Consider the following 24,374-nt stretch of genomic DNA (forward strand, 5'->3'; position numbering starts at 1 on the left):
CCATGTCCACTTGCCGACATACCAAATTCCACAGGATGGATATGTCGTTCCCAACGTTCTCCCTTCCGAAATCCGACATGCCATTTCATCTGTAAAGAAACAAACAGCACCCGGCCCAGACAAGGTCAGACCTGAACACCTGAAGAACCTGCCGTCAGTACTCATCAATACACTGGCTCGGCTCTTCACTTGCTACCTGTCTGAATGCAAGGTTCCGTCCCAATGGAAAACCAGCAGGACCGTACTACTGTTCAAGAAGGGAGACATCCATGACATTGGCAACTATCGCCCGATCTGCCTATTGTCTGTCATCTACAAGTTGTTCACTCGAGTTATCCTAAATAGGATTGGCAGAACACTAGATGAAGGACAACCATGCGAGCAAGCCGGGTTCCGCAAAGGATTCAGCACCATCGACCATATCCACATGATAACCAAGCTCATTGAGGTTTCTCGGGAGTTCAAGATGCCACTCTGTTTAACGTTCATTGATTTAAAGAAGGCCTTTGATTCTGTTGAGACGGAAGCGGTCATTGAAGCCCTAGCCAATCAGGGCATTCAAGCCCAATACATCAGGATCCTCCGTGAGCTGTATTGCGGATTCACTACCAGGATCTCACCATTCTACAAAGAAGTGATCGTTGATGTCAAGAGAGGGGTGCAGCAGGGTGATAGCATTTCACCGAAACTCTTCAGTGCCACCCTCGAGAACATCATGAGACGACTGGAATGGGAAGGAATGGGAGTGAAGATAGATGGTCGGCAACTACATCACCTCCGCTTTGCTGATGACATTGTTTTAATAACACCAAACATCAGCCAAGCGGCACAAATGCTGGCCGACTTTGACCGTGAGTGTGGAAAGGTAGGACTACAGCTGAATCTTACGAAGACAATGTTTATGAGAAACAACCTCGTTCCTGACGCCCCATTCGCTCTCAATGGAACGACCATCTCCGAATGCAACAGCTATGTGTACCTAGGTCGAGAGGTCAACATGACAAATGACCTGGCACCCGAGCTGCGCAGGAGGAAGAGAGTGGCTTGGAACGCCTTCAAGAACGTCGAAGAAATAGCTAAGAGGACGAAGAACCTCCGGCTCCGGGCACATCTCTTTGATTCCACTGTTCTTCCTGCATTAATATATGCCTCAGAGACCTGGGCCCTATGCAAACAGGATGAGAATGCTATTCAGGTCTCTCAAAGAAGAATAGAAAGAGCTATGCTTGGAATATCACGTTTCACTCAAATGAGAGAAAGAATCCGGAGTTCTGACATCCGTCGACGATCAAGAATCAGGGACGCTGTCTCATTTGCCAAGGTGTCGAAAATCAGATGGGCTGGTCACGTAATGAGATTTAAAGACGACAGCTGGACTAGAGCTGTTACCAACTGGATTCCACGGGATGTCAAAAGACCGCGTGGCCGCCCACCTACCAGATGGTCAGACTTCTTCGTCAAGATCATGAACGATCGGTTTGAGGCCCTTCATGTTCCCAGAGCGAACAGATGCCATTGGGCTACACTAGCACGCGACAGGGACAAATGGAGACGTTACTGGCGCCCGCTCGAGCAAATCGACGACCAACGGGAAGTTAAGTGATTAAGTGATTATTTATTTTTACAGGGGCCATGCCTAGCAATGTGGGTCTGACCTCTGAGTCTTAGGTCCAGGGTTGTGGTCATTTGGGGCTGGAAATTGTATTCAGGGTCTCAAACACGTTTGGCACCTGCTTTACCAGCTTGGTTATCACACAAACTTCCTCCTTCTAATTTGCAAAACTCTGCTGGGTTTCTGCTTCCCAACAGAATCACCACCTACCCCTTCGAAAAACTGTATCACGTCACCGGAGCAAACAGATCAAAGGTCTCATTACTCCATGCCATCAGTTTCCTTTTCTCTTATTCATCTGTCTTGTTGGGCTGGAGCGATAGCACAACGGTAGGGCGTTTGCTTTGCGCGTGGCAGACCCGACTGACCCGGGTTTGATTCCTCCGACCCTCTCAGAGAGCCCGGCAAGCTACTGAGAGTATCTCACCCGCACAGCAAAGCCTGGCAAGCCCCCTGTGATGTATTCGATATGCCAAACACAGTAGCAACAAGTCTCACAATGGAGATGTTACTGGGCCCGCTAGAGCAAATCGATGAACAGTGGGAGGACAGTGATAATGAATCTGTCCTGCATCTGTTGAATTATTTTCCAGACACATGGAAGGGCAGAGTGGAAAGGGTAAAGGGAGGCTAGCTTCCACCTGTGAGAGTTTTGTTTGTTTGTTTTGCTTTTTGGGTCACACCCCGCAATGTGCAGGGTTTACTCCTGGCTCTGCATTCAGGAATTCCTCCTGGTGGTGCTCAGGGGACCAGATGGGATGCTGGGAATAGAACTCGGGTCAAGACAGCCCAGCGGTCACAGCACTTGCCCTGCACAGGGTGGATCGAGGCACCGCATATGACCCCAAGCACCACCAGGAGTGATACACGAATAGTACAGCCAGCAGTAAGCCTGAGTATTGCTAGGTGTGGCTCAAAGCCTCTAAAATAAAATAAACAAGTTTAAAAGGAACTTCTGAGTGTAGGAAAAACAAAACCTAAAAACCCTAGGCTTGTCCCTTGGACTATGGGACAAACCCACCTTCTCCTTACATTCTTCTGGTTCTAAATGGGTCAAAACCCCAGAAAGCCAAGAATACTTTGTACTACCATTTCTCCCGGTAGAATTTTCATGTCTAGGCTGCTCTTTGAGACGGTATTTATAATATCTACTTAAGCTCTTAAAAAAAAAAGACCCTTAATATCTTGGGAAAAAAAAAAGAAAAAGAAAATATTTTCCTTCTGATAAGAAGTTTGGCTCCTGGGCGGGACAGCACGGAGCGGCACTGAAAGTGCACGGAGCTCGGAGCTCGCCCTGACCTCCCATCACCTTCCTCCTCATCACGGCCTTACATACACACTAGGGATGATGTCTCTGCCGGTTGCCTTACAAAGGCTAGGGTCTCGGTCTGCTCCCTGACTGCGCATGCTCAGGCTCTCCTTCATGAATACGCACGAATCCCTCATGAATATGTATGATCTCTGGAAAAACCTTTTAGCATATGAATAAAGCAGCAACATTCCTTCTCTCCTCCTGGCATAGAAAGCAAACCTCTCAGCAAACTGAGAGGTTTCTGGGGCTTGGTTCCCTCTCTCTGAACCACGTTCTCGAGCCCATTCTGGGGAACACCCTCTCTTACTTAAGTTGTTTCTTTGTCAATAAAGCCCCTCTTTTCTACTCAGTTGTGCTTTTTTTGGGGGGGGGGGCACACCTGGCGATGCTCAGGGCTTACTCCTGGATCTGCACTCAGGAATCACTCCAGCCAGTGCTCAGGGGACCATATGGGATGCCGGGAAGCAAACCCAGGTTGGCTGCGTTCAAGGCCCTCCCAGCTGTACTATCTCTCCAGTCAGGTCAGTTGTTCTTTTGGTGCTTTTCTGGACGATACCCCCCCCCCCCACACACACACACACTGTTGTCAAATAGGGGAGGCAGGTGGCTCTTTGGCTGAACAGCTGGTTCAGGAGTTGTCAAAGCTGAGCACACCTGGGACTCCCTATCCACACTTTCATCCTGCAGCGAGGCCTCTGGCCCCCTCAGCCCCCAGGCTGGTGGCAGCTTCCTTCCTCAAGTCTGCTTCCCTGAAGAAAGTTCTGGAGCTAGCAGATCTTGCCCTGAAGGCAAATCAGCCTTTGCATTAACAGGAAGATTTGGTTTGCTATCAGAGGGATGTCCCCTCTCTGGTTCTTAGTCAAATGTCCTTCTGCCCTGGTGGCATTCCCCTATGCCTGGGATCTGCCCAGAAGCACTGGCCGCCAGGCCACTCCCGTCCGTGGGGCTCTTACCCATCCAGACTTCCCCAAACTGCCCAGCTCCGAGCTTCTTCTCCATCTTGAGGGATTCCCGGGGGATCTCCCAGGCGTCTTTCTCCCATGGTTTCTGGGGCTTGGGGGACACGCAGGGTACCGTCAGCTTCTGGCACAGCCCGTCGCTGCCCTCTGCAACAAAGGCCCTGGTCAGTTGGGGTGGAGGGTGGGGGATGGGGAAAGGTGCCCCCTCTGTGGTCCTGCCCCACAGGGCAAAGGTTTCAGGAGAATCTCAAAGCCTTAGTGTGCCTGGGAGGGTCCGGGTAAGGCCGCAGTGCATCCTGGTATAGGATTCTGTGAGCCAGGACCCCCTTCCCTGCTCCCCCCCCGCTGGCCCCGCAGACCAGCCCTGGTCAGGACTCACTCTTGTAGTGGGCCACCAGCTCCTGCAGGGTGTTGAAGGTGCTCCTCGGAGAGATGTAGAAGCCCCCATTGTCCAGCGTCCGGATCTTGTAATGTTTCACTGCATCCCTGTGCTGGGGGTCATAGTCTCGGACGGACAAAGAGTAGCTCCCTGAGTGGTCAGAGATAAATCAGGCATTCAGGAGTGTGACCTTAGAGTTCTGTCGTCTGTCTCGGCACCCTGAGGGCCCTGGGAGGTCCCCAGTGGCCCAACTGGCAGCTGGACCCAGTGAGCAGTGGCCTGGCTGCTTTTGTGCCGCTTTCCTCATTTGTAAGATGCAAACAGTCATTATGACCGGAAGGGAGTGGAGGGTGGAGCCCCCCGGAACTAATTTATATGACTGATCATAGGTATCCAATCAAAGTAGCCAGTGGATGGCTGGGCTGAGAGATAGCACCTGGTAAAAGGGAGCCCCACCCAGGCAAGTGCTCTTCTGCCCAGACAGACAGAACAGCAGGGATCTCATCCACGTACACGTGCCATGGCAGGAGACTAGAAAAGATGAGAGGCCAGGGGACCACTGGGGTACAGTTCTACAGAGGCAAGGTGATAAGATTTTAGACTAGGAAAGTGTACAATGGATAGAGAATGGCCTAGGAATAAGACCAGGCCATGTACCCTGGACGTGAGATATGGTGACGCGCAGCATTTAGGACTTCGTACACTGGACGATGGTGAGGAACCTGGACTCCCCCTACTTAAACTATACAGTAAACTACTTTTTGGGGGGCCACATCTGGCAATGCTCGGCGGTTGCTTCTGACTTTGTGCTTAGGAATTACTCCTGGCAGTACATGGGGCACCATATGGGATGCCAGGGATCAAACCCGATTGGCCACAAGAAGACAAGTGCCCTACCCACTGGACTATCTCTCCAGCCCGACACTTAACTTCTTAAGATTCTGAGGTTTGTTTTTCTTTGGGGGGGCACATCCAGTGGTGTGGCTTACTCCTGACTCCAGGCTGAGGGATCACTCTTAGCGGGGGCTCAGGGTACCATACCACACCTGATACTGGGACAGAAACCAGGTCAGCCATGTGCAGCCATATGATAAAATGCTCTACATCACTAATCATCAGGGAGATGCAAGTCAAAACGACAATGAGATATTATCTCACACCACAGAGACTGGCACACATCAAAAAGAACAAGAACAACCAGTGCTGGCACCGATGCGGGGAAAGAGGGACCCTTATTCACTGTTAGTGGGAATGCCAACTGAGCCAAAAACAATGTGCACATTCCTCAAAAAACTAGAAATGGAGCTTCCATATGACCCAGCTATATCACTTCTGGGAATATACTCCGGGGGCCCAAAAATGCACAGTAGAAATGACATCTTCCCTTTGATGTTCATTGCAGAACCTCCCACAATAGCCATAATCTGGAAACAATTTGAGTGCCTGAGAACAGGCGACTGGATAAAGAAACTAGGGTACATCCACACAATGGAATACTACACACAACCACTGGGATAAATAAAGTCATGAAATTCCCTTATAAATGGATGGAGAGTATCATGCTGAGTAAAATGAGTCGAAAGGAGAGAGACAGACATAGAATGATTGGACTCATCTGTAGGATATAAAAAAATGTAATAGGAGACTAATAGAAACAAAGGACAGTAGAAACAAATGGACAGTAGAAACAAAGGACTGGTCCACAGCTGGAAGCTTGCCAAAAGGAGAGGGGCAGGGAGGGGACAGTTAGGATAGAGAAGGGACCACCACGACAATGATAATTGAAAACAATTACTCTGGACAAGAACTGAGTGTGAGAGTAGGTAAAGGGATAATAACAATAATAATAATAATAATAATAATAATAATAAGGTAAAGGTAAAGGCCCTCCCGTTGATCGTCGATTTGCTCGAGCGGGCCCAGTAACGTCTCCATTGGAGACTTTGTTGTTACTGTGTCTGGCATATCGAATACTCTCGGTAGCTTGCCGGGCTCTCCGAGAGGGGCGGAGGAATCGAACTCGGGTTGGCCATGTTGGCTGCATGCAAGGCAAACGCCCTACCGCTGTGCTATCGCTCCAGGTAAAGGGATATACATGACAACCTGTCAGTACCTGTATTGCAAATCATAATGCCCATAAGGAAAGAGAGTGGGACCGAGAGAGAGAGAGAGAGAAAGAAGAAAAGTACCTGCCAGAGAGGCAGGTGGGATAGGGCTGGGGGATAGGAGGGGTTGCGGGAGAGAAACTGGGGACATTGATGTTGGGAAATGTAACCTGGTGAAAGGATAGGTACTGGAACATTCTATGACTGAAAGCCAATCATGAACAACTTTGTAACTGTGTATCTCACGCTGATTCAATAAAAAAAAAATTTTTTTTAAACCCTGGAATTTTGATTTCCCTGAATCTGAATGAATGAAAAGAAATAACGAGTAACAATTTCAGGTAGGATATTAAAAAAACAAATAAAAACCCAAAAGGGCCTTACCCATTATACTATCTCACTGGCCCTACTTCTGAGTTTTGCATGTAAATCTAAAATTCTCAAGAACTCATGAGCTCAGGAAGAATTCACTTTGCACTAACAATTACTGCTCTCTACCTCACTGCTGATAATAAAGAACTTGGGATGGTTGGGGCTGGAAATGCCATACAGTGGGTAGGGAGAAAGCCCTGTACACAGCTAACCTGGGTGCAATTCCTGGCATCCCATATGGTCCCCCAAGCACCTCCAGGAGTGATTCCTGGGCTCAGAGCCAGGAGTTATTCCTAAACATCACCAGGTGAGGCCCCGAAATAAAAATAAAGAACTTGGATGGAAGCACTCGGAAACCTTGGCTCACATCCCCATCACTGTTTTCTTCCTGCTTAATTTGTATCTGCCGATCCCTTGATCCATCTCCCTACCTCTGAAGAAAAGCATGGCACCCCACTCATATGGCAAAGCAGATGGGATGCAGAAAGGAACAAATAAACAAAAGACAAACAGAGAGAAATCCCAAGGACCGTGAAATAATCCCTGACACGTCCATGTGAGCATGAGATGCTATGGTTCTGAATGGCGGCCCCAACACGTCTGATCTCTGGGGCCTGCAGATATGCACCTAAACATCACCAGGTGAGGCCCCAAAACAAAAATAAAGAACTTGGATAGAAGCACTCTTGATAATAAAAAGAGACTCTGAGGAAGTGATCTGGCAAAGGATCTGTTAAGGAAAGAATGTACTGAATTTATCCAGTATGTCCACGGTCATCAGAAAGGTGCTTAGTGAAGGAAGACAGTCAAAATCCAAAGTAGGTTATGGCAGAAGAAGACCCAGAAGAGGGAGAGGTATGAGAAAGGAGTCACAGTGGGCCCAGGAATATGGAAACATCTAGAAGCTTCAAGGGTCTAGGAAACAGATTCTTTCCTAAAGCTTCCACAAGGAACCTGCCTTGCAAACAATTTGACTTAAGCCCCGTGAGCCTGAGTCTGGACCTCTGCCTTCCAGAATGGCAAACAAAGACATTCATCATGCATTAAGCCACCAAGCCTGTGATATTTGGTTACAAGAGCCTTGGGAGCTTATATCCATGGCATCACAGAGACTAGGAACACAAGTTCTTTCAGACCTACCAGATGCAAGCTGTGTGTTTTCAGGCCAATGATTAGCCTGTCTCTCTGTTTTCACTACCATCATAAGTTTTGGGGGAGGCTGGAATTAGTAAGGAATAAATGGTGACCATTCTAAGGACCTGGGTGAGTGAACAATGAATGAAAAGAAATAATGAGTAACAATTACATGAACTCTTGTGACTCACATTGTTCATTACAGAGTCTGAACCACCCCACAAGATAGAGGTTTTAGAATATCATCAATGTTGGCGCTAGAGTGATAGTACAGTGGGTAAGATCTTGCACATGGCTGACCCAGGTTCGATCCCAGGCTTCCCATACGGTCTCCTGAGTACAGCCAGGAGTAATTCCTGAGTGCAGAGCCAGGAGTGACCCCTGAGCATCACTGGTGTGGCCCAAAAGTAAAGGAGGCAGGCTTGGGGAGATGATTTAACTCACCTACCAGCAGATCTAGGATTTACACGGTATATGGGGGCTCAGGCCCGGAACCCCATTCCTAACCATCAACCCAGTCAAGAGGAGGCTGGGAGACAGAGCAGAAGCCAAAAACCAGCAGAACGGGGCTCCGAGGCTCCTGACATCACTTTAAAGCAGCACCCCCCCCCCCCATCTCTCTGCCTGCACCTCTGGAGGGACTGTGCCAGTGGGCCAGAACCCCTTTCTGTCTTTTGTTTTTTTGGGGGACTTCACCTGGCAGGGTTCAGGAGTTATGCCTGGCTCTGGATTAGGGACTAGCCCCTGGCTGTGCCAGGGATCCCAAATTCAACTGGCAACATCCAAGGCAAGTGCTTAAGTCTCGTGCTTTCTCTCCGGCTTCTGTACTGGTTTGTTTGGTTTCTCTGTAGGATGGACCTGTCCCAGCTGCTGTCCAGGGTGGGGGAGAGGAGATACCCCAGACTATATTAATATTCCCTCTTTGTTCTGTTTCTTGGCTCTGGGGGCTGGGAAGAAGTAAAGCTGACATATGACAGATTTGTGTCAATATGATAGATAAAAAAGCAAGTGGCCTTATCTGAGCCACAGACAGAGACACCACTTTAAGAATCCAGGGTCAAGCCGAAGATGACAGGGATAGACGCATTTGACCAAGGTCCCCCAAACTGCTCAGGGTAAGGGGACTTGATGTACTTGGACCAAGCAAGCAGTTTTGAGGCTAGAGCGCTCAGTGAAGTGTAGAACATAAAATCCGGACCCTGCTTTTCGCCCTCATTCATCTGGGGACATGAGCCAGCCACCAGCACTTTCTGGAACCAGGTCGCTCCCTCACAGCAGGGTCATGGAAAGCAGGTCCTGGGTCAAACTCACGGATGGATACCACAAAGGAGCCCTGTGTCACAGGAATAGGAGGGCTGGCACCACTGAGGGGTGTTGTAAACAATACTCATGGTGGGGAAGCAGAGCTTTGGAAGGGTGTTGTTCAGGGGGCCAGAAGCACCCAGGCGAAGGGCATGAGAAAGCCTGGCAGCCCAGGTGAGCTGGGTGAGTGGTGCGGCGAGGGGGGGGGGGGGTAGTGTGTGGGAGAGGCACCTTTGGTGGTCTCGCTGTCCCTGATCATGAAGGAGCCCAGCACATTGCCAGGGGCCAGCAGGTGGCGCTCTGCATCCTTCCGGCTGATGCCCTTGAAGAACCACCTGGAGGAAAGAGGAGGAGGCACATGTGAACCCAGAGTGGACAGTACAACCTCCACCTCCCTGCCCCACATGGGACACAGCCATCCTAGGGACATCAACGGTCCGCAAAGAGGGCTTAGGGTGATAGTACAGTGGGCAGTGCATTTGCTTTGCACACGGCCGACCCAGGTTCGATCCCCAACACCCCAAATAGTCCCCCGAGCCCACCAGGAGCAGTTTCTGAGTGCAGAGCCAGGAGTAATCCCTGAGCACCACTGGATGTGACTTAAAAAAAAAGTCCTCAAAGATTCTTCGGGGAAGAAATTGGTATTTACTTGATTTTTTTTTCTTTTCATTTTTTTCTGTTTTGTTTTTGGGGGGTTACTCCTGGTGGTGCTCAGGGTGTTACCATATGGGGTACGGTATGCAAGGCAAACACCCTATCCCCTGTAATACCGCTATGGTTCCTCTCTTTTGGACAGAGGAATCTCATCCAGCACTTACTCATGGCTCAGTGCTCAGGGATGACTCCTGGTGGGACTTTGGGGACCAGATGGGGTGCCAGGAATAGACCCTGATTGACTGTGTGCAAATGCCCTCCCCACTGTAATATCTCGCTGACGCTGATATATTTTAAATGAGATGTTTTGGGGGACTGAAGAGAAAGTATGGCACGTAAGGTGCTTTCTTTGCACATGGCCAACTAAGTTTCCATCCCCAGTACCCTGGTTCCCTGAGCCATACCAGAGGTAATCCCTGAGCACAGAGCCAGGAGAAAGAACCTAATACCGCTGGATGTGACCCAAAACATAGAAAACATGAATTTCTAAGCCACAAACAAGATTCTCACAATCCAGGTTATTAGGCCTTTGTTGGATGTGTGGTATACACACATTTCCTCTCATTCAATGGGGTCTTTTTGTTGTAATAATAGTTTTTTTGCACTGTGGAAAAGTGTTCGTTGTTTTGTAATTTCTATTGTTTTGTATTTTTTTGCTTTTGGAGTTGAAGCCCCAAAGACACTGCTGAAATACATACTATGGTGCCAACATATGAAAAAACGCGTATTTTGCGATTTCAGGCCTAAGATCTTGTCTTTAATAGTGAACTTTGTTCATGGTGTGAGAGAGTGGTCCAGTTTCATGCTTTTGCACGCGTTTCCAGTTTTCCCAGCATCTTTTTGTTTTGAGGGGGCACACCTGGCAGGGCCCAGGCCTTATTTCTGGCTCTGTGCTCTGAAGTCTCTCCTCGTGGTGCTTGGGGGACCATACGCACGACGGGGATTGTGGAGATCAAACCGGGGTTAGTCATATATCAGAGAAGCGCCTTAGGCTCAATACTCGCGCTCTCTGGCCCTCTTTCCCTTGTTTCTTTCCTTGCCTGATTGCTCCAAGCCAGTCTCTTAACCTGTTCTCTGGGTGATGCTGAAATGCTGGAATTTGCGAAGCAGCTCGTTAGGCTGTTTTCGTCTGCGTGATAACCCACCATACTCGCCTTCACTCTACCTTCTCCATTTGGCACTGCCCTTTCCCTAGAGGAATAATTCCGGCTCACGGCTGCTATGAGGTGCTATGCAGTGAATGAAAGGATGCTCTAAGTGATTGTCTAGAACCTGAGAGCAGCACTCCAGATGCCCAAGGAGAAAATATAGGAGAAAACAGCAGCCAAGACACCCTCCACTCCTGCACCCAGCAAAATTGAGGGAGCGCTGGGGAGAAGCCTGGGCAGAGGGTCAGCAGAAGAGAGGACTTCCTCCTCCTCCAGTTGGGGAGTGCTCACAGGTCAGAGAGGCTTCCTGGACACTAAAAGGAGAGGGACTCCAGGATGGGGGAAGCCCAGACGTGCGCTCATTGTTACCAGATAAGCATTTTACAATCCCATTGAGCTCGAGGAGGAGGCGGAGTCAATAAAACCACAAGGAATGTCATTTTCCTCCTCCTTTTTCGTCTCCTTCAATTCCTGTATGGTTTAGTACTATCCTTAATAGTGCTCAGGAATAATTCCTGGTTGTGATTAGGAGTGACCATTCCGCCCTCGGTTTGACCTGGGGGCTCATTTGTGGTGCTGGGGATTCAAATTGGGGTCAGTGGGATGCGAGGCCAGGGCCTTAACCCCTGTACCATTTCTCCCACCCCAGGATTGTCATTTTCCAATGTCCTGATTAGCGGGTTCGGAACTGGATCTACTGTCACTCTCCCTCTCACTCAAGGCTCCTCTTTACCTTTCAGTCTCCCCTACCACACTGAATGTCTCCATCCTGGGAGCCGTGGGGAGGTCCTGAGGGTGGTTAGTAGTGTCTGTAAATGACAGACGGATAGGTGAGGAAGGAGAGATGGTTGATGGAGGATGGAAGGATGACAGAGGATGGAAGATTGATGAAGGATGAATGGATGATGGATGAACATGTGGATGATGGAGGATGTATGTATGTTGGAGGATAAAAGGACGAAGAAAGATGGAAGGATGATGAAGGATGGACAGATGATGGATGGATACATAGATTATGGAGGATGGAAAGATGTTAGAGGATGGGTGGAGGATGGATGGATGATGGATGTGGATGGATGATGGATGGATGGATGAAGTAAAACTTTTCAGAGCCAAGCTAGACACAAAAAAGAACGTGCATCCAAAGGTGAGTTACAGAGAGTCCCTTAAGAAAAGGCGCTGTGTCTCATTTGTTCTTCAGCCCCCTGCCTGGCACAGGGCATGGTCACACGGTGAGATTCCTAGTTCTTGAATGGACCGAATGAGAAATGAAGGACAGGTGTGAGCTCGCTCCCATATTCAGGAGACCCTCCTTCACATGACCCATTGACTTCATCCAACAAATATGTACTGACCTCCTCCTATAGGCCAGCCTGGGCCAGAGATGTAGGCGGGGACAGACAGGTCCCTGTCGTCACATGCTCCCATTCTAAGTGGGGAAGTAAACAAGTGCATCAAGCATGGAAACAAGATAATTTTTGCTAGAGTGAAGAGTTCAGAGGAGAATATGTCCAACTTCAGAGTGAGAGAGAGAGAGAGAGAGAACGCAAGAGAGCGAAAGAGAGAGCAAGCAAGAGACAGCAAGAGCGAGAGCAAGAGCAAGAGAATGAGCGAGAGTGAGTGAGAGAGAGAGAGAGAGAGAGAGAGAGAGGTTCCATGTTCCACCTGCAGCCAGCACACAGCTCTCCAAGAGTGTTCCACACCCCAAGGGCCAGCACCAAAGCGGGTGCTCCCTTGGGAAGGGCGCGGGGAGAGAAGGGAACACTCACTCTTCTGTCTCCAGAGAGTTCACGTGGGCGACATAGTTGCTTGGGATGTAGCCCTCCTTCTGGGAGCTCAGGGACCGAGCCTTCCACCACTCCCCGGACCTGTGAGACAGAGTGCAAGAGGGTCAGAGGGCAGAAGGGTTCCTCCGCTCCCTGTGGGGTCCCATTAGCATTGGCTGAGAATATCCCCAACTCCCAGGAAGCTGATCGGGTCAGGGTCACCCCGTCCCGGTTCCCAGCAGAACACCCCAATTTAGGGTGCGGAGCTTTCTATCAAGAGCTCCTGGAATCAGGGCTGGAGCGATAGCACAGCGGGTAGGGCATTTGCCTTGCATGGGGCTGACCCGCGTTCGATTCCCAGCATCCCATATGGTCCCCCGAACACTGCCAGGAGTAATTTCTGAGTGTACAAACCAGGAGCAAACCCTGTGCATTGCCGGGTGTGACCCAAAAAGCCCCCCACCCCCCAAAAAAAATCAAGCACTGAACTGCAGCTAAGGTCCATGACCCTCTCTGCCCTCATGAGCGTAAGCTTCCTTGCCAGACCCAAGGGGTGGTTCAGCGAGGTCCCAGGACCCCGGGATGGGGGTGTTAGCGGTCGGATCCCTGAAGATGGAGATGCAGAGCCCAGAGCACTGGGAGTATGGAGCCATGCCCCAGACTGTCCACACGGCAAGTCTTCAGGTCCTCACGGGCACCTCCTGGTCTGTCTGCATCCCTGCTGCAGCCGGGGGCTCTCATCCAGGCTGCGGGCAAGGCCGGCCTCCCCACCGACAACCAGCCTGCATTAGCCTTCACTCTTGCGGGAGCTAGTCCATCAGGGTCTCTACTGAAGCATAAAGGGGCTGGATCGGGCCTTGGAAGTCTGTAGGTCGGAGGAGGCAGGGATGGGACTTACTCCTCCAGGACCAACATCTTGTCCCCCTTCTTGAAACTGAGGTCCTCATGGTGAATGGCCTCATAGTCATACAGGGCGACCACCACATCATCGGAGCCTGTGGGAAGAGAGATACGTGGGGAAGGAGGGCCTGTGCTGTGCTGTGTGTCCTCTCTAGAACCCCCGCAGTGCTGAGGTGCTTCCCACCCCGCTGAGGTCTGCATCTGCGTCCCTCCTTAGCCCACCCGACAGCCCTCGCACTGCCCTGGACCCATGGACACGTCTGTCTCCTGCTCTTTCTGGCATGCAGGGTACCAGCCTGCAGTTACCAGTATTTCATCCACGAAACAGAACAGTGTCACAGAGATGCAGTGACCTGTGCCCGGGGGGGAAGAGGGGAGGGTAACTTAGGGGACACTCAAGGTTGATTTCGGCCCCTGGATGTTACCGCCAGTCTCTCTAGTGGAGAAGCTGCCTGAACCCTCTACCTACCACAGGCCTCGCTGCGCACCCAGTGGCCACTTACCCTCCGTGGACCCCGGCGGGTTGCTGTTGTAACTACTAGCCTTCTGTAGGGAAGAAAGAAACGGGGTGAAAATCCGAGTGTGGTTGCTGCAGAAGGTCAGTGCTGACCAGGAGATCCAGGAGTGTTTCCTCCGAGCACTGGGGTTAGAGCAGAGGCGGGAAGGCTGGGGGCAGCCCCCAGTCTCTACCTCCCCAAGCTGTGCGCCGTCAGCTCACATGGACCGGGTCGTAGAACTTTTAAAATAAATTCCTTTATGATTCATTATCAATTAGACCTGTTTTCTAGAGCTATGTGCCCCAGCGTAGGATAAGATTGGTTTACCCTTCCTCCCTGGCTGCAGGGAGCTGGGGTTTGTTGATTGCTCCCCCAACCTGTCAATTACCTTTGTCTCCTGATCAGACTCTGTTGACTTGTAAATACTGCTTTTCTCTTCTCCTTAAGTGCTTTGCATAGTTAACTCAGAGCAATGTCCTTTTTGTATAGACACAGGAAGAGATACACTGAGCTTGTAGAGTGGCTCTCCTGGGGAGGTCTTACTATAGATCTCAGATTATAGTGTTCAGGCCAGATTAGCACTGTAGCACTGTCCTCCCTTTGTTCATCAATTTGCTCGAGCAGGCACCAGTAACGTCTCCATTGTGAGACTTGTCGCTACTGTTTTTGGCATATCGAATACGCCACGGGGAGCTTGCCAGGTTCTGCCGTGTGGGCCAGATACTCTTGGTAGCTTGCCAGGCTCTCTGAGAGGGACGGAGGAATAGAACACTAGTTGGCCATGTGCAAGGCAAACACTCTACCCGCTGTGCTGTCGCTCCAGGCCAGATTAATCTTTCCTAATCCTAGAAGAGTTCTAACCTAGATGTTACTTTTTGGGTCTTGACAGAATTTGTCCATGACCATGCTCTTACTTATAGTTAAGTATTACGGCGCTTTGGCCAGGCCCATTACAATGTCTGGGTAACTCACAGCTTGCCCTGGATCCATTCAGTCCCTCATCAGGACTCTGCTTTTGGGGTGCTAAGAAGTAAGGGCTCCTGAGGCTTAAGTAAAGAGAACAGATGCCCAGGAGTGAATATCATTTGGAGTCAATTAAGTTCCAAGTTACAAAAGTATAGCATTAACTGTCTTCCTGTGTCTATACAAAAAGAACATTGCTCTGAATTAACTATGCAAAGGACTTGAGGAGAAGAGAAAAGCAATATTTACAAGTTAACAGAGCACAAAGAAAGAGGTTCCAAATAAACACAGAGGAATGGGAGCACTGTGATGGGAGTAACCCAATAAACCTAAGCTCCCTGTGGCAAGGCAGAAAGAACAAACCAATGTATTCTACACCCCAGGTTGTGTAAAAATTTCCTGGGCAGAGGGGCTGGAGTGGCAGTACAGTGGGTAAGGTATTTGCCTTGCATGTGTCTAACCCAAGTTTGATCCCTGGCATTCCTATATGGTCCCCCAAGCCCTGCTAGGAGTGATCCCAGAGTGCAGAGCCAAGAGTGTAGCCCCATCTAGGTTAGAACTCATGAGCAACGCCAGGTGTAGCCCCAAAACAAACAAGCAAAATTTTTGAGCAGAAAGGGGCCACCAGTGGAAAGTTTCACAGGTTGGTATTGGCACGCGCCCTCGGGAGCTCACTCGTGGCTCTGGATTAATGGGCACAGACTGCAGAGTGCACATCAAGGTGTGAAGAAGCTGAAAGCCAGACCCTGCATTCTGGGCACAGTCAGTGCAAGAATCCGGGTTTCCTGGGCTATAAGTTCTGCTCTTGGCCTTGGACACCTGGGAGACACTAACTCCCCTCAGAGAAGATCCCCAGAACCGGGTGGGGGAAACCCTCTCAATCCCTTTGGGGCCAGCTGCAGGGTCTTGGGAAAGCTGAGCAGGGATGGAGCAGACCTGGGAGCAAGTTAGGTTCAGGGTCAGCTCAGTGTCCCCAGGGAAGGCGCCAGCGGCCGTTGGGAGGACACGAAGGAGCAGGCAGGAAGGTCAGTTGACACAGGCTCTTGTTGGCCAAGGGAAGGGCTGCGTGAGGGGCACTATGGAGGGGGAGTCGGGGGTGGTTAAGCGTATTATTGGGGTGAGAAGCTCTGGTCAGCCAACAGGAGGAGTCATTTCCTGTGCCCCAAGAGGGGAGCACCCCTGCGTCCAGAGGCAATCAGCATCCCTGGACACAGCAAATAAGGGGTGAACTAGAGGAAGGACCCCAGAGGAGGAAGAAGTTCCGACTTTAGGGCTCCAGCATGCCTGGGAGTGTGACCCACTCTGAGCCAGCATCTCCCTGTGCTGCTCCCTGCCTGGTCGCGCTGAGGAGAGGCGACACAGACATGCCCGGGGCTGGAGCCTGGCACTGCGGCCACAATGGCTCTCAGGACCACCAAAATGCCTCTGTAGAAGGGGCTGCTTCTCACAGCCTCAGCCACTCCCACTGCTGTGAGCTCTATTATGACCTGGATTACCACCGCTATTACTCCTGTTGGCACCAACCCATGACTCCTACTCTTCCCACCTCTATTACAACCATCATTGCCACCCCCTGACCACTGCTAATCGCCATCACTATGACCACTCCATTTTTTTTCTTTTTAGGTCACACCCGGCAATGCTCAGGGGTTGCTCTTGGCTCTGCACGCAGGAATTCCTCCTGGCGGTGCTCAGGGGACCATATGGGATGCTGGGAATCGAACCCAGGTTGGCCGCGTGCAAGGCAAACTCCCTACCCGCTGTGCTATTGCTCCAGCCATCTGACCACTCCCTTTCCTCCTGTTATTACCACCTCACCACTGTGACTACCCCCATTTCCACTTTTTTTTTTTTTTTGCTTTTTGGGTCACACCCAGCAAGGCACAGGGGTTCCTCCTGGCTCTGCACTCAGAAATTACTCCTGGCGGTGCTCGGGGGACCATAGGGGATGCTGGGAATTGAACCTGGGTCGGCCAAGTGCAAGGCAAATGCCCCACCCGCTGTGTTATCGCTCCAGCCCCCCCCATTTCCACTATTACTGCCATTATTACCACTGCTATGGTCACCCCTAATGCTTCTATTACTACTACATCAGTTACTACCTTGATCACTGCCCCCTCCCTCCTGTTACTCCCTTCTTGTGACTCTCCCGTTCCTAAGCAGCAGCTGCCGCCTCTGCCTCTCTTACTCTTGTTCCCGCCCGGTCTGACCGGATCCTGGCTCTTCCCTTCCCGACCACGCGGTCCTCGTGAGTCACTCCATCCCTCCTTGCTTCCTCCATCACAGTGGCACCACAGTGACCGGGAGCGGCAATGGGACGACCGTGAGGAGGAAAGGTGTTGGCAGCCCAAAAGCGCTGAGACCAGCCCCTGGGTGGATTCTCCCTCTGGCTGCTCCTGCTGGCGTTTCCCCAGAGGCACGGCTGTGCCATCACCATTGCAGTTGCCAGTGGCGGCATACATGGCCAAGGTGCCGTGTCTTCAGCGCGATCTCAGTGAGCCGGCTCACAGACAGTTCTCAGCACAGCCGAAGCTCCTGCCCCATCCCCAGTGGCATTAGTCACTGGGACCTAGTCACAGGCACGCAGGCTGCTGGCCTGGGGGCAGGACAAGAATTGAGGTCTTGGGGCTGGAGCGACAGCACAGCGGATAGGGCCTTTGCCTTGCACATGGCAGACCTGGGTTCAATTCCCAATTCCCATAGGGTCCCCCGAACACCGCCAGGAGTAGTTCCTGAGTGCAGAGCCAAGAGGAACCCCTGAGCATCGCTGGGTGTGACCCAAAAAGAAAAAAAAAAGAATTGAGGTCTTGGCCCTGAGTGCTCAACATAGATGCATCCTGGCCAGTTACGGCGCGGCCCTTGGCCAGTCCCATCCACCCAAGTGCTTGTCCCCACGGGAAAACAAGGGGATGGAGAGGTATTTGGGGACAACGTCCACTAGCTGGTCCTCCAGACACACACCCCCCTTTACTCACCCGCTTGCCTGATATGGGGTCCGGCACATACACGGGGCTTTCTGGTTTGGTGCTGACCTGTGTTTTTGAGGCTTTGCTCCTTTCCTGGAGGAATCTGGACTTCATGCACCCCATGCTGCGGCAGAGAGAAGGGAAGTGAGCCCCCCGTGGGGCTCCTAGGTCCCCCGATAGGTTCCCCCCTAACTTCCACCGCCCTCTGCCTTTCCCACACACCCACCGTCAACACCTGGAGCTCGGGTAGCCCCTGCCTTCCCTGGCCCGTCCCACGTCCACATGTGCCCTGTGCCCCCCAGAGCCGACATGTTTTCAGTCAGGCGACCAGGGACGCCCTGCGATGGGTGGTCTGTTGGGACTACCAGCCATGAGGATGAGCGTAATCCTAAGGGGAAGCTGCAGAGACGAGGGGTGACGGGGCAAAACAATCGTCTCTGAGCCTGGCCTGGTGGTTCACCATCACCGGCCCCCCCCCCCCCGGCCCTGGGTCGCATCAGCAAAGTGGGGACAAAAACCGCTCAGAGTGTTGGAAAAATGAGAAAGCACAAGCACCAAGAGAAACTCAGCCCAGCATCTGTCTCAAACCAACAGGAAAGTAAAAGAGGAATCCGTCATTGAACCACTGCTTCATATTCGAGGACAAAGATGAGGTCACAGAACATGGTTCAAACAACTTGAATAGCCGAAGCAGCTGATGCCTGGGCTCACTTTATAACAACTTTTTATTTATTTAGTTAGTTAGTTTGCTTTTTGGGTCACACCTGGTGATGCACAAGGGTTACTCCTGGCTCTGCACTCAGGAGTTACTCCTGGCAGTGCTCAGGGGCCCATATGGGATGTTGGGAATCGAAGCCGGGTCGGCTGCATGCAAGGCAAACGCCCTCCCTGCTGTGCTATCACTCCAGCCCCATAACAACTTCTTACTTCTCCTCTTGCTTCCTCTGCCTCCCTTTCCCTCCCTTTTCTCCTGGATGATTCGGCCATTGGTCCGTTCATTCGCTCAGCAAACACGACAGAGCACTTTTCTAAACCACGAACGGGACCAGCAGGCTTTACTTTTACAGTAACACAGTGACCGTGAACAGGAGACTCGGGCAAACGAGTGAATGACAAGATACATTTACTGCTGGGTATGACCGCGGAAGAGAATATGAGGGGCCACACTGCATGGGGTGTCCCTTTAGACAGGGCTGTCAGGGAAGGCCTCTCCGAGGAGGTGATTGTCACCTGGGACCTACATGACTCCACGGAACCAGTCATGGAATATTGAAGGAACACGGAATATTAATGGAAGTGCCAAGGTCCTGAGGCCAGCGTGTGCTCGGAAATAGTGAGAGCACAGAGTGTGCAGTGAGAGGACAGAGTGTGCCCTGAAATCCCAGGCAAGATGGACCTGGCTGTGACCAGGATGCCATAGCTCAGATAAGCCATGAAGAATCTGTATCATCAATCCTAAAATGACAATAAATTGTGGCAAGGCTCAGGTGAGAGAATTATGGAATTCAATGACTCGGGATTTTGGGGGTTTTTTTGTTTGTTTGTTTTCATTTTAGGCCACAGCTTACTCCTATGCTATCGCTCCAGCCCGGTGCTCCAGCTCAGTTGGAGCAATAGCACAGCGGTAGGGCATCCGCCTTGCGTGCAGCCAGCTCAGCCGAGCCGGGTTCGATTCCTCCACCCCTCTCGGAGAGCCCAGCAAGCTACGGAGAGTATCTCGCCCGCACGGCAAAGCTTGGCTACCCGTGACACATTCAATATGCCAAACACAGTAACAAGTCTCAAAATGGAGACGTTACTGGGCCTGCTCGAGCAAATCGATGAACAACGGGAGGGCAGTGTTTGACAGTTCGACAGCTTACTCCTGGCTCTATGTTCAGGGATCACTCCTGGTGGGCTCAGGGGGACCATAGGGGGTGCCAGGGACTGGAACCCAGGCTGGCAGCATGCAAGGCAAGTGCCCTGCCCATGGTACTATCTCTCCAGCCCCTGAATCACTGGTTTTGTTTTTGTTTTACATTGGGATCACATTCAGCAGTGTCAGAGGTTCATGGCTTAGTGCTTGGGGATTGTTCCCAGTGGTGCTTAGGCAGACAAGTGGTACTGGGGATCGAACCCAGGCCTCCCACAAGCAGAGCATGCACTCAGTCCTTTGAGCCATCTCCTCGGCCCTCACTGGTTTCTGAAATAATCCCACTGGCTACTGGATGGAGCATGAGCTATGGGAACAGGGCACTGAGCCCCACTCACTGCAGGAACACCTTCATTTGTATCTGACCGTGGCAGCCACTATCTCAAAATTCAGAAAAGGGGGGAGGGCTCACTCCTGGCTCTGAGCTCAGGGATCACTCCTGGTGGGCTTGGAGGACCATATGGGGTGCCAGGGATCAAATCTGGCAGCATGCAAGGCAAGCACCCTACCCGCTACCACTCTGGACCACAATTCAGGGACATTTTAAAAAATTGACAGATGCTGTTAATGGGTAATAAAATTCAAAAACCCTCAAGAAAACCACATTGACCTGAGTAGAGTCAACTCTTCATTGCATAAGCAACAGAAATATTTCATTTCTTTCCCAAAATGCATGTCGGTTTGGGCTAAGCAGACAGGACCCAAGTGACCACACACTGAAGTATTTCCTTGTCTCTGCAGTCACACTTTCTTCTAAGGCAGTGAGAATACAGTTAGACTCATCTTGTTAAACACATATATAGGGCCGGAGTGATAGTACAGCGGGACAGTAGGTAGGTCTTGCACGCAGCCGACCCAGGTTCAATCCCTGGCATCCCATATGGTTCCCTGATCCCTGCCAAGAGTAATCCCTGAGCATCACTGGGTGTGGCCCAAAAACCAATAAATAAATAAATTAAATTAAATAAACACATGTTTGTGATCTAAGAGGGGGAAAATCCCAGATTCCTAGGGATAGGGACGTTATTTAAAGAAAGGAAAAAATAAGATGAGCCTTTTTTTACAAGGAAGTATTTGTCTGCCTTGGTAGGATATGGCAGCTACCACCTCCTGATATTTTCAGTTTGTTTTGGGGCCACCTCAGGTGGTCAGCTTCGTGCAAGGCAAACACCCTCCTGGCTGTACTATTGCTCTGGCCCCTATCACCCAATTAAAGAGGTTTCTATTTCATTTTCCTCTTATCAAGTGAGTATTAACTTGGATTTCTGGAGTGCCAAGTCAAAATTATGGTAATTAATCATTACTTCATAATGTTCTTTTTGTTTTTTAGGTAGTGCTCGAGGCTCTTTCCTGGCTCTGAGCTCAGGGATCACCCCTGGCAGGGCTTGGGAGACTACCTGGGGTGCCGGAGATCAAACCCAGGTTGGTTACATGCCAGGTAAGCACCCTATCTGCTGTACTGTCACTCCGGACCCACACTATGATGTTCTTGGAGGCATTCAAAATCGAAACCCACACCTCTTTTTGTTTTTGTTTTCTTCTTTTCCTGTAAGATATTTATTGAATTTGTTATGTGAAGTATGTATTATATAACTAAATATTGGATACTAATCACATACATTAAAATATATTCAGATATTTATTGATTTTATAATACTTAGCATTTAAATAAGATTGCTATCTATTTTTTTTATTAGTGAAACACCATGAGGTACAGTAATAGACTTACAAATTTTTGTGCTTGGGTTTCAATTATACAATGATCGAACACCCATCCCTCCACCAGTGCCCATTTTCCACCACCACGGGTCCCAGTATCCCTCCCACCCCCCATTCCCCCCATTCCACCCTGCCTCTGTGGCAGGGCATTCCCTTTTGTTCTCTCTCTCCTTTTGGGTGTTGTGGTTTGCGAAAGAGGCAATGAGTGGCAATAATGTTTGGTCTATAGTCTACTTTCAGCATGCTTCTCCCATCCTGGGAGGATCCTCCCAACGCCCTTTATTTGGTGCTCCCTTCTCTATCTGAGCTTCCTTTTCCCCTAGCACTTGGCTGGCCTCCACGTCATGGAGCAAAATTCCTGGTACTAATCTCGGCCACTCCTGGGTGTTAGTCTCCCATTTTGTAACTTTATGTTCCCCAGATGAATGCAATCTTTCTGTGTCTATCCCGCTCTTTCTGACTCATTTCGCTTAACATGATACTTTCCATGTAGTACCACTGCCACACCTCTTTTTGATGTGCCCCAGATTCTGAGTAATAAAGCTGCACCTTGGGTAGTGTTAAAATGACACAACTTCTTTTGGGGGCCTGGAGAGATTGTACATTGTGTTAAGGCACTTGCATTGCATGCAGCTGATCCCAGTTCAATCCCCAGCATCTCATCTGGTCCTCTGAGCTCTGTCAGGAGTGATTCCTGAACTCAGAGTCAGGAGTAAGCGCTGGGCACAGCCGAGTGTGTCCCCTCAGCAAACAACATTAACAAAATGACATGATGTTTCCTATTGTGGTCAACAACAGGGTGACTGGGAGGGGCCTCACTGGGGGATGTTGGGCCACTCTCTTCCCCGATGCGAGCAACCACTTAAGGATTCGTCCCCATCCCATTTGCATTTTGGACTGGGCCAAGGGATCCTGGGCCTCGCTTAGTTAGAGAGAGGGTGGACTCCTGCCAGCCAGGGTGCTGGCACGCGCTGAGCTGACCTACAAGCAGGAGACTGGTGCCCAGCACATATTATAAAAACGGTCACCACGACCCTTTCGCTCTTTTTTTTTTTGCATCCCACCCGGTGATGCAGAGGGGTTACTCCTGGCTCTGCACTCAGGAATTACTCCCGGCGGTGCTCGGGGACCATACGGGATGCTGAGAATTGAACCTAGGTCAGCCGCGTGCAAGGCAAATGCCCTACCCCACTCCAGCTCCGACCCTTTCTCTTTAGTGGCAAAGGCGTTGCTGCCCTGGAGGCCAAAGCCAGGCCACTTGCCGTTCCTTAGCCCTCCAGTTAGGAGATACAACACTGGAGAAGCTTTTCCAAGCAGGGGGTCTAGGGGGCCAGGAAGAGAGCGCATAGCTAGTGTGCTGTTTATCGCAGCTCAATCCCCAGCAACACTGAGCACTGCCAGGAATGACTCCTGAGCCAGGAGTTATCCCCGAACACCACCAGAAAACCCAAAACCAAACCCAAACAAAAAGATGCAAATAAAATCGGGAATCCCCATGAGCCCTATGTCCACACGGGTCAGTGTGCTTCTCGAAGGCCACCTATCAGCAACATGCACTGGAATCAAATGCAACTGCTTCCCTCCAGAGGCTACTGAGCTGATTTTGTCTACCCTCCCCTTCCAGGAAAAAAAGAGAAAGAAAATCACTCAGAGCCCTTCGGCCAATCGACCTTGAAGTGGACAGAAAGCATCTGCAATTCCATTGGAGGCTGTCACAATCTCCCTGGGTGACTCCAGCGCCCCCTTGTGGTGATCGTGCCCAAGCGGGGAGCCACTGCAGCTCAAAGAACCAGGCTACTGACCGGGAAGGGAGGCAGCTTCAGAAACGTTCATTTTCACGACCACGAGAACTAGAAACGTGAGCTATAAATGTAATTAAACCTTTGATGCAATGCCACCCTCTTTTTCTAAGTAAAAAGAAGCATGTGCATTCGTTTTAAGATGATGTTTTTTCCCCAGGTAAACATATTATTAACTAGCATAAGCGTGATTCTTCTTTCACGTTATTAGTGTACTTGACACTTGTTCTTTTCTCCATACTAAGTCTTCAAATCCCGGTGTGTATTGGGGTATAGTGTTTGGCCACACCCAGCAGGACTCAGCGATTACTCCTGGCTCTATACACAGGAGTGACCCCTGGCAGAGTTTGGGGGAACCCTACGTGGTGTCGAGGATTCGAATTGCAGTCCATGGGACGCAAAGTAAGTCTTAAACCCTGTCCTGTCTCTCTGTACACAACCCCCGCAACAGACTGTCCTGTACATATCCTGCATGCCACATTTCAGGAGATCCTCAGGGGCCCTAGTGCTCAAAGCTGCTGTTATTAACAGGAGCAGGCACTTTCCAGGACTGTGACTTGTCGGAGACTGGGCTGGCTCCCACCTGTGTCCCCTTGCCTGAGCTCTGCCTGCACACAGCAGGGATGCGGTGTATGGCTCACGGGATGCGGCACAGGAGAGCTCCTGTGCGGTCTAAGTGAAACTATCCAAATGTGGTTTCTGCTCCGGGGACTGAGCAGAGGAGGAAAGACTGGACATGGGGAAGTACCTTCCAAAGCCACATCCAAAGAAGTTGTCAAGGATGGTCACAGAGAGCTTGTGAAGTTACCTTTTTTTTTTTTTTTTGCTTTTTGGGTCACACCCGGCAATGCACAGGGGACACTCCTGGCTCTGCA

The 24,374-nt window shown here is 50.6% G+C and overlaps 1 protein-coding gene across 1 annotated transcript in view; it reads right to left on the minus strand.

Moving 5' to 3' along the window:
- LOC130017145 (tyrosine-protein kinase HCK) overlaps positions 1-24,374 on the minus strand; it is a 49,370-nt gene that overhangs the window by 14,656 nt on the left and 10,340 nt on the right. Inside the window, exons 2-8 of the mRNA XM_056107848.1 lie at positions 18,079-18,193; positions 14,147-14,189; positions 13,642-13,738; positions 12,747-12,845; positions 9,407-9,510; positions 4,263-4,412; positions 3,878-4,030 (exon numbers count right to left, since the gene is read on the minus strand). Of these exons, the coding sequence (XP_055963823.1) occupies positions 3,878-4,030; positions 4,263-4,412; positions 9,407-9,510; positions 12,747-12,845; positions 13,642-13,738; positions 14,147-14,189; positions 18,079-18,192 (760 nt within the window). The 5' untranslated portion in view covers position 18,193. The remainder of the gene's footprint in view (positions 1-3,877; positions 4,031-4,262; positions 4,413-9,406; positions 9,511-12,746; positions 12,846-13,641; positions 13,739-14,146; positions 14,190-18,078; positions 18,194-24,374) is intronic.

Source organism: Sorex fumeus, unplaced genomic scaffold, assembly GCF_029834395.1.
Source record: "Sorex fumeus unplaced genomic scaffold, SorFum_2.1 ptg000178l, whole genome shotgun sequence".
In the NCBI taxonomy this organism is placed as follows: Eukaryota; Metazoa; Chordata; class Mammalia; order Eulipotyphla; family Soricidae; genus Sorex; species Sorex fumeus.